This window comes from Micropterus dolomieu, linkage group LG12 (assembly GCF_021292245.1).
Source record: "Micropterus dolomieu isolate WLL.071019.BEF.003 ecotype Adirondacks linkage group LG12, ASM2129224v1, whole genome shotgun sequence".
In the NCBI taxonomy this organism is placed as follows: domain Eukaryota; kingdom Metazoa; phylum Chordata; class Actinopteri; order Centrarchiformes; family Centrarchidae; genus Micropterus; species Micropterus dolomieu.
The window spans coordinates 30476877-30486876 of record NC_060161.1 but is presented as its reverse complement, the minus strand read 5'-3'; the positions used below and the strand labels follow the sequence as shown (position 1 = coordinate 30486876).

The following is a 10000-nucleotide window of genomic DNA, read 5'->3' as shown; positions in this document are numbered from 1 at the left end:
ATGAACATGCACGGCAAACACAACAACTGCACATCGCTTCCACTCTCACAAATAAAAAGGCCAGCAGCCAGTAAGGAGGAGCGGTAATGTCCAGGAGTCTCCGCTGGTTACCTGGCAAAGACATGGACCAAGGAGTCTAACGGACGCATGAGTCAGAGGGTTAAGCCTCATAAAAAGGTTGAATTATTGTTTTTATATAAATTTCAGTCTTTATGCTAAGCTAACCAGCTGAAGGCTGTAGCTTTATATTTAATATACCGACATCAGAGCGGTATTGATTTTCTCATAACTCACAGCAAGAAAGCGAGCGTTTTTCCCCCCCTGACAAGAAAAGCGTCTGTATAGGTTGATTACTATACAGCTTAATACAACCCATATTTACGCTTTTTTTGTAAGGATGATACCTCTAGTTGCAGAACAAGTCAGGTGATGTAGTAAAAAGCATATAAGCAGGTGGTGGGGTGGATGGATGCATCAAGTAAGCTCAAGGCTTTCACTCAGGAGGTTTGAGTCCCATGTGAAAGAAAGTCAAAGTTGACGTGATGTTTTAGGGTACACAACGTTTTGTAGACGACTTACATAATGAACTCATTTTAACACAAACCACCATCCTTGCCCGAACCTAACCAAGTGTTAACCACCGTTAATGTTAATCACGTGTTAAACGTATTTGCACACCTGTCGCTGGACTGGTACTTGCCAACGCTCGTTGTATAGTATAAATGGCACTTAAGGAGTTAAGATGGGTCAAACCCAAGACGTTCACACAGGAGAACGGCTTTCATAACCCCTTGTGAAACCAAATAAATGTAGAGTTATTTTTAATTTTAAGCTAAGTTAGATAACTGATTTCCATCACATAACTTTAACCTAAACCTAACCAAACTACGACCGTAAACTTCTTTTTGCTGTAGTATCAGGTTATCACAGTCAAAAAAACAATGTAAGCAATGTGATTTCTGTTTTCTGTAATGGAAAAAAAAAAGAAGCAGGAAACCAAACCAGCTTTTAAATCACCTTTATAAACTACAATAATCAACACGTTTGTATGATGAACGCTGCCTACCAAACACTTTAGACCGATATTGGTCAGTGTGTGTGTGTGTGTGTGTGTGTGTGTGTGTGTGTGTGTGTGTGTGTGTGTGTGTGTGTGTGTGTGTGTGTGTGTGTGTGTGTGTGTATATATATATATATATGATGAAAGGCTGAAGGCTGCTCGATGTTCCTACCTGAGCAATGGAGGTCTGAGGGTTGAGCATGAGGTTGCGGAACGTTCTCTTGAGAACCCATCTGAATTGGGTCATGAAACCAGTGTTGTAGGTGATGGTTCTTGTGGTAGCAGTGGTGGCTGTTGGCTTCCCCTGAATTATCCTTTCTGAGAGAGACAGGAGGCAGTGAAGGTTTTTATTTGATATTTATTCATGTAAAACGGTTCTGTCTGAAGTACTGTCCTCAGTTTGAATTTTAGTTTAGTTTGTATTCAATAAGAGACAAAAGAACCATATTTATTTTTAAAAAGAGGCAATTGCTCAAATAACACAGTTGAAAAACATCAAAAAGATTTCTGCAGTCTAAAAAGAGTGTTTCGAATTATTTGCTGTCTGTTGAAATATGAAATCTGTTTATTTCCCCAGTATAAAAAGTACATATTAAGACTTAATTTTGTGTTGCTTGATTTTAATATTGCAATTTACTTTAACATTTTTGCTTTTTGGTTATTCATGTGGTTTTACAGTATAATGTATTTATTATCCCTCCTAGAAATTCAATGTCAAACATTATTTATCATGAGTTTAGTTCCTGTATTTGTTGCACAATTCCCCAAAATTATGAATTTTATTCACACTTAAATTCAGTGATATTTTAAAATCAAATGTATTTTTTTGTAAATACTAAATATAAAAATTAACAAATAAATTATAGGGGACGATAAGATTTTAGTGATCCTGGGGGGTTGGAATTCACAAGCTACCAGCAGTTTATAAAGTGATTAAATGAGCTCCACTTTTACCAGCTGAAAGCGATGAACACATTAATGCATAAATAATTATAATCCAATATTATAATACACATTATTTAAAAATGGTCTGCATAAAGGGTACTTTTGCTTTTTGTATTTTTGACACTAAAGTAAAATTTGGAGTGCAGGACTTATAACAGTATTTCTACTTGTTATGTAAAAACTTCCACTGTGTAAATTAGCAGCTAGCATTTCTTTCAAAGGACTGATGGGCAGTTTGATGATGCAGATTTGGGACACTTAAATTACAGATGGAAAAACTCGACACTGTGACCTTTTGTACCTACCCAGCTCTGCTTTGGTCTGTTTGAAGTAGCTGCAGTTTCTGTATTCCTCTACGAGTTTCTCCTCGATCCCCCGTCTGGACATCGACACAGAGTTTGAATCTAGATCCATATCTGGAGGAAAGGAAGGCATTCAGGATTGTCCAAAACAGGGAAAAGGAAATGAAAACATACAAAACTACTGTAATTAAATGGTTCCTGTTGGACTAAAGAATTTATCTCGCAACAGGAAATAAATTCAGGTCTCTGGTCCAAACACACCTTCGTTGTCAATGTTGCTGTAGGTGACGGCAGTTGAGTCTCCGTTAATGATGTCCAGGAAGAAGTCAGCAGGGTTGTTGTGGGGCTCACAGGTGTATCCTTGGAAATGGAGTTAGAAAACAAGTTACATACATCACCTTTACATCAGTCAAAAGTTAAATTAAAGTAAATTTTTTGTTCCTACCAATGTCTGAGAAATATTCCAGTGCTTTCTGTGCTGGACCATGGTAAACCTGATCATTTTAAATAGAGATAAAACAAGAGTTACTATGAATTTATGTTAGTAACATTACACAACATAAAATATGACAACAGCTGATGTGTTTTATAGAGGGGATTAGGAAAACGGATTGACAACAGGTTGACCAAAGAAAAAGTGAAGAGAAACTAAACTGATGATGAAAAAACAACAGAAAAGGTCAACAAAAATGAAACAAAAAGATAAAAGCAAATAAAGAGTAACAAAAGACAAGTAAGAAAAGAAAGAGCAGAAAGAGTAGGCAACAGTAAGAAACTAAGACAAAACTTGGTGACGAGAAAAAACAAATCAAAAAGTGACAGATTAATGAAAAAAAAGCAACTAAATAAAAATGGTGACTAATAAAACAAATTAGTAAGGAGGAATCGAAGAAACATGCAGATAAAAAGGAAAAGACAGAAATATAAAAAGTAAAGAAGATAAAGGATGGAAACACTGTAAACAAGCGGAGGTCGTGACCTGTTTGCCGTTGACCAGCAGGGTGAGGCTGTCGAACAGGCGGTAGATGGAGTATCGAGGCTGGTGGATGGACAGGATGATGGTGCGTCCGTTGTTTGCCATCCTGAAGAAACGAGAACGACATGTTAAGAGTAACCTCACCTGTACACACACGTGGGTTTATGTAACGCAGACACAATAAAACATTCTGTAAATGCGGTTTTTGGAAAATGCACAGACAAGGTTTGAAGTGCGTTTGAGCAACGTGCAGCAGAAATAAAATCAAAATCAGTGCACTAAACTAGTGGGTAATTTGATGAGAAACATCCAGGAACAGAGCTTTCTGCATCAATATGCTGTAGCTGAAGATTAAACTTCACAGATTTCTCAGAAATAAAGTTTGAAGAAATAAAAACAATGGTCATTACATAATACTATAGAACACGCTTGTGTTTTTATATTGACAACCAAGTTAAAAAATTAAAAGAAAAGTGAAATATTAATTTAAAAACAGGCAAAAAAGGGGCAGCTTTATTTATACAGCACATTTTTAAACACAGAGGCAGGTCATACATTTACACAGACGAAAGAAAAGCATTAGTTTGACTTTCACAAACAATAAGCAATAAAAACCAGAATAAAATCAATTAAGATTAATTACTAGTGTTGAGAATAAAAATGAGAATTTCAAATGTATTTTAAATTAAATAACCAGACCAGAGATTTGCTGCAGTGAAGCAGTGAAGTTGTATTGGGGGATAAACCCATATAATGAGCATGCCAACTAAGCATAATGTTTAATATCCGTTGATCTGAATTACTCAAGTCGTTTTTTAGCCACTGCGGATGTTTGTGGTTTAAAGTCTCAGCCAAACTGTATTTTGTTGTAATGTTACAAGCGCCACAAGAGGGCGATGGCTACATTTAAAGTACCCTACAGTGCAAGTCGCTGTGTGTGCCTATTTAACTGCAAGAATTGCACTATACTTCTGAGGTTTGACAGCTTTGTGGGGACCAAATTGCTGGACCCCACAAGTTCAAAGGGCTTTTTGAGGATCAAATGTGATCAAATGTTGGCAAGTAGTACTGATGGTTAAGTTTAGAGTACAGCGGGTAGGGAACGCATGATGATAGTGCCGGGGGGGGGGGGGGGGGGGGGGGGGGGGGGGGGGATGTGTATTACTAATGTTGTGGTAACATTAATCCGTTCACACATTCACATTGTGGAGAGTCAACTTCCTTTTGGGAAATTTATGTAAGTAAATTTAAAAGTCTTTAAAAGTGACATAAAAATAAGTGTTTGTGTTTTTGTGTGTGCACGGACCTCTTGAGCAGCAGCAGCACCGAGTTAGCGGTGCTGGCGTCGAGGCCCGTGGTGGGTTCATCCAGGAAGAGGACGGACGGGTCGATGATGAGCTCCATGCCGATGTTCGTCCTCTTCCTCTCACCGCCGGAGATCCCACGAATCAGCTGGGTGCCAACCTGCGCAAACACACATGGGTTTGAACTTCTATACTCATGAGGACCTTCAGTGACACAACCATCGTTTGCCTTTTGCGACAGTTTCGTATTGCAATGTGTGAAGCTCATGTAAATTCACATGTGAAACCTTTGGGATTATGTGTGACTGTAGGGTTGGACATCATTTTGTCATGATGTGCAGATCAATACTAAAGTAGTGATATTTCTGATCCCCATGTTCCTCCTGGATTAAGTGTGTATTTTATCATAAGTAACTTGCTGTCACCAAGATTGTCTAATTATACCCGGTGGATATGAACTACTTCTCCTTCAGCCTGTCAAAGTCATGTGTGCACTGCGGCTCTTTCCATTTCCCGTGAAGTCTGAATACCGACTATGGCTGACCGTAAAAGGAGTGATGTCTGGCTGTATTTTAGCTGTGAAGGTAAGAATGACGCGGTGTGTGATGTGTGTGTTCAAAGACAGTGAAATACTGTGGCAACACCGCAAACCTCGCTAAATATCTGAGAAGTCACAAGTTCTGAGGAGGATTATTATTATAATTAAAGAATATGAGTTTGATGTCTTGTCATTATGCAGCTATAATTTACTTTTATTTCCATAAATCAATACAGAATTTGGGGAGGGTGGTCACATTTAACTAGAAATAAAATACGTAAAATTGGTACCAGCAATATAAACTTTGTATTCCTCACATCACTATCAGTCTGATTTTAACAAATCTGATTCCAATACTTCCTTTTGATTCTGGTTCTTTTTTTACTCTAATTTTCCTGTTTAACATCAGCAGCAGTAGTACAAGAAAAAAAAAAAAAAAAATACATTACAGTGACGTTCACCACAGCAATTTGGCAACTTGTTTGACTACAATTTCCCATACCAGATTACAACGAGGTTCTAGTAAGCTCAGGGTTGTCTGAGGGGGACGAGGCAGGACAGGGAGACTGCCGTAGCACGTTGAACACAGTGTTTACTCATATTTGTAGTGCATCCCCCCATTAAAAGAAATAAGTGTCTCACAGGCGTTGCAATGTGCCGACCCCGGCTTTTGTGTTTTTTGTGCAAGGGTCTTTTCCTACAGTGTTTCCATCCCTTCTTCTTCATTTTCTCTCTCTTTTGTTAGATCCATCTTTAGACTTCCCCTCCTTCTTTTTCAATCGCTTTGTTCTCCATTTCTTTGTCCCTTTTCTTGTCACTCCGTCTTTTTACTTCCTTCCTTTCCTCCTCACCTTGGAGTTGGCCACTCGGCCCAGTCCCAGCTCCTGGATCAGTTTGTCGACCCTTTGCTCTTTCTCCCCCTGAGAGACGGACGCTGGGAGACGCAGCGCCGCCGAGAAGCTGAAGTTCTCTCTGACCGTCAGAGTTCCCATCACCACGTCATCCTGAAGACAAGAAACCATCGTCAATAACTAAAGACATCAAAACATTTGCTGATGAATGCATGTTTACAGTTAATCATTTCACAGTAGATTAGATCTACGGTGGTATTTCAGCCAGGTCTGACACTTTAAGAAAGCCTGAGAACGTGTCGATATTTGCAGCACAATGTACATTTCAGCGTCCATATGAGACGCCCCCGAGCTTTCAAGTAACTCCAATGTAACCTATCCACTGTCACATAATGTACTTATTTCAACCCAAAACAAGATCTTTTACTAAATCCTAAGGGGTTTCATACAGTGGAATAGGTGGAAATCACAGGGGGGGCAGGACCTAGCCATTCTGAGTGATGTCCCACCCCAAAAGATAATTTAGTAATATATTGATTTATACTTGTGTAAGTAGTAAAACACTCAGGTTAGTTTAGAAACAACCTTTCCTCACAGTAGTTTGGTCCCCTGCCTGCTTTCCCCCTTTACGCCAGCTACATGTTTGGAGAACAAAGTTTGATTCGCTTCAGTAGTGGTTTAACTCCAGTGAGTAGGCCGGCAAGGCTGTTTTATTCACTTTAAACATCAGATGAAGATGATGATGCCGAGTCATTAATAAATTAGTCGTGTGATTAATGATTATGACATTACCGATCTTATTTGGTAGCCTGTTGGGAAAGCCAGTCTGCTAAAGTCCCAATCAAACTAACATGGTGTTAAGCCTATGTGTGAACGAGGCTGACCCTGAATAGTCAAAGATTCGATGCTTCGATGGGCGGAGCCTGATTTGACTGCCAATCTCAACATCGAATCTTCGCAGCGCTTATGAAACAAGGATCAAACAATTTTTGCGATATGAGGGTGCTCAATGTCTGATTTTAAATAGAACTGCTGGTTTTCTCCCAGTAAATGAATATATATGATGATATTTATATCATAATAAGGCATACCCTATTATGATATAAATATCATCATAAGTGTTTGTGAATAAATCCAAAATTGTAACCCTTACCCTTAAGGAAGGGGGCGTCAGCGCGCACGTGTGGGTGTAGTGTGTGTAAAGGCTCGTGCAGACTACAAGACTTGCTGTCTTGTGACGGGAGTCTGAAAGTTGTCGTGGCGTTCAGACTACGTGACCCTGTAGACAGGGGGTCACACGCTACATGAGCTGACAACGGCTGTATCACCTGATGACTGGCCTCCAAACCACATTTTGTCAAGAAAACATGCCGCTGGGCGCCGAGCTCACCAATCAGCAAATCTGCCATAAAATTGCCACAAACTAGGCTTGAGTGTGTGCGGTCAGGCAGAGAGACAGCGCACCAGCTTGACCGGTGTTGTACCGAGTTGTCCGCACCTCACGGGACTATTTGATCCTTTATTAGCATTGATGAACCATACAAAGAATATTATATAATTTTTAAATAGTTACTGGAAATAGACCCAAGAGGAACTGCATAGTGCGTGCTGTTGTCGGCCGCACAGCACACACACAAAACACACCACAAGACCGATGAATAGCTGGCGAGCAGAGAGAAAAAGGTCAACTTGACAAATCTGATTCGACTATGTAAATCCTTAGGCGGGGACAGCCCTAGTGGGGCAGATCAGTGGACTTGCTGCAGTTAAAAACTTAACAGTCGTCCTCTGTCGACCAGACAAAACCTAAAATACGCAAGATAATTTAATAATTATAATATGACCGTGTGGGGAACCTGTGAACCCTAACTCCTATTTAAACAACTATCGCTTTGTGTTGTTAAACACACTGATAAAATGACTACAGTACAGTTGTATTATTTGTGTCCCCTTCAAAAACTGCTCTTAAAGAATACTGTCTTCATTGTCACCCCCAACTGTTAGATGAACTTTACGCCCCTGGTTAAAGGGTATTTGTCGCCCTGTGATGAGAACATGTTTTTTTTTCTAAAATAGCTTATTGTATGCTGTATGTGAATAAAACAGACTTGTCCTAGGAATCTGGTCTTATTGTTACTTGCACTACCTTCCTGCCCCGGTCCAGGAAACCCTCCTGAATCAAATCCGCTCTTATTGGCTCCTGTCACAGGGTTGGTTGGCTTCTACAGGTCTGACTTCCTGCCTGACTTCCCGTCTGTCTGTCTGTCTCACCCACCTACCTGCACCACATATCCAGACAGACATTTGAAGTTTGGAGGCTGAGGAGCTCCGTCGATCAAAACTTCTCCCGTCAGTCCTGCAGGGTCCTTCCTGGCTGCCAAAACATCCAGGAACCTGACCGACAAGCAGCAACAAGCTTTTACTTAATCAGGTTGTCTCATTCATAAAGACGCTCCTAAGCTTCCAAATCAGAAAGCTTCAAAGTAAAGTTTTTGCTTTTGAGAGTTAGCGACACCCTTCATAATCATAAAAAAACCCAACCGTATCAATTTAACAGACCTGGAACAGTCCTACTTTTGTGTTACACGTTATGTGAATCTGGAAAGGATGGCAGCCATTAAATGACTTCTTCTGACTTTACATAGACACTCACGATGACTTGCCGCTTCCAGTCGCTCCCATGATGGTGTTCAGACCCGGCTTCATGCACCCACTAAGGGAGAGAAAGGGAACAATGACAGTGGAGACATTATCTCACAAGTTGGAGTTAAAGTTTTTATTATTGTCAACTACCACCAGCACACACGGGCTTACGGGACACCGCAAATAAAGAAAACTAATATAAATAACTGTTTCAATAACATTTACACATAACATTGTATTAGTTAGTTAAACTAAATACATAAATAGAAATTACAGAGTCATGCTGTTATATTTTTGAGGAACTGAAAGGTAGTTTTGTTAGTAAAGAGTAAATTTTGTCAGTTCAGTTTTTTCTGTTCTGCAATAGTTTGATTCATCTTTCTGTTTTTGCTGACTCATGGAAATGACTTCCTCCTGTCCAAACACTGATTCATTTTCAACACTGAAACAATGACACTGCAGTTTGGTCTCTCCTCCACCATGTGTGTGCTGGTCCCGTCTGTCTTTCTTCATTTCTCTTTTTTGAAAAGGAACTGAGAGGTTTTATGGGTTTTTTTCCCCAGCAAACTCAGTGAATAATGACAGTTTAGTTTTTACACCTGGTTCTTTTTTTTTTTTCCTGATTCTGACAGACCCCTGGCACCAAACGTCTGCCAAATCATTATTCATCAAGTCTCATAAAACATGACACTGTGGTTTATTTTCACCACTGGTGTATAAATAGCACGGCACTTTAAAGGACATTGTGTGCGCCATGTCAACACATTTTAAGCTTTTTGCGTGTTATTTAATGCCGTTTCGTCCCCATAGACCGCAGCAACACAAAGGTGGTTAAGCCTTTGACATGCACACAATCACTGACTTAGGTTTAGAGACACACTCCTGTGATGGTCAGAGTGAGGGGATTCAGGGGGCTGTCTTTAGCAATAACATAGTTGGCTAGCTAGCTAGTTACTTAAAATTGCTAATGTTAGCTACATAGCATTGCTAGCACAGCATTGCTAACTCAAAACATCATGGTTTGGGTTACAATAACGAGGTCACTTAACTTACACAACCTATGTAACTTTACTGAAAACATGTGTGTTTGATTTTTGTTTCACACAGGAAACAAACGCTGGTCTCCTGGATCAAAGCCCAGTTTATGCCCTTCCATCTACCTCCTTACTCTGACGTTTCTGGTTATTTATCCTACACTTCGTCTTTCTCCCTGTGCCAGTTGGCGTACAATGGCAGGCCGTTTCTGCACAGTATAAGTAAGAAGGGGCTAAATGGTGAACTTTGTGATTACAGGTGCCGTGCTGTCATATGTTTGAGGAACTGAAAAGTTGAGTAAATTGCGACAGTTCAGGTTTAGTGGAGCTGTTTCGAAACAGTTTGATTC

General features: G+C 39.9%; 1 protein-coding gene across 8 annotated transcripts in view; it reads right to left on the bottom strand.

Moving 5' to 3' along the window:
- LOC123980337 (broad substrate specificity ATP-binding cassette transporter ABCG2-like) overlaps positions 1-10000 on the bottom strand; it is a 44432-nt gene that overhangs the window by 6933 nt on the left and 27499 nt on the right. For all 8 annotated transcript variants that reach the window (XR_006827473.1, XR_006827474.1, XM_046064670.1 and 5 more), the window contains 9 exons: positions 8627-8686; positions 8253-8367; positions 5974-6126; positions 4587-4744; positions 3284-3386; positions 2750-2798; positions 2566-2664; positions 2308-2418; positions 1230-1375 (listed from right to left, as the gene is read on the bottom strand). Coding sequence is in view for 6 of the 8 variants with exons in the window: in XM_046064670.1 (XP_045920626.1) it covers positions 1230-1375; positions 2308-2418; positions 2566-2664; positions 2750-2798; positions 3284-3386; positions 4587-4744; positions 5974-6126; positions 8253-8367; positions 8627-8686 (994 nt within the window). In the remaining 2 variants the exon portion in view is untranslated. The remainder of the gene's footprint in view (positions 1-1229; positions 1376-2307; positions 2419-2565; positions 2665-2749; positions 2799-3283; positions 3387-4586; positions 4745-5973; positions 6127-8252; positions 8368-8626; positions 8687-10000) is intronic.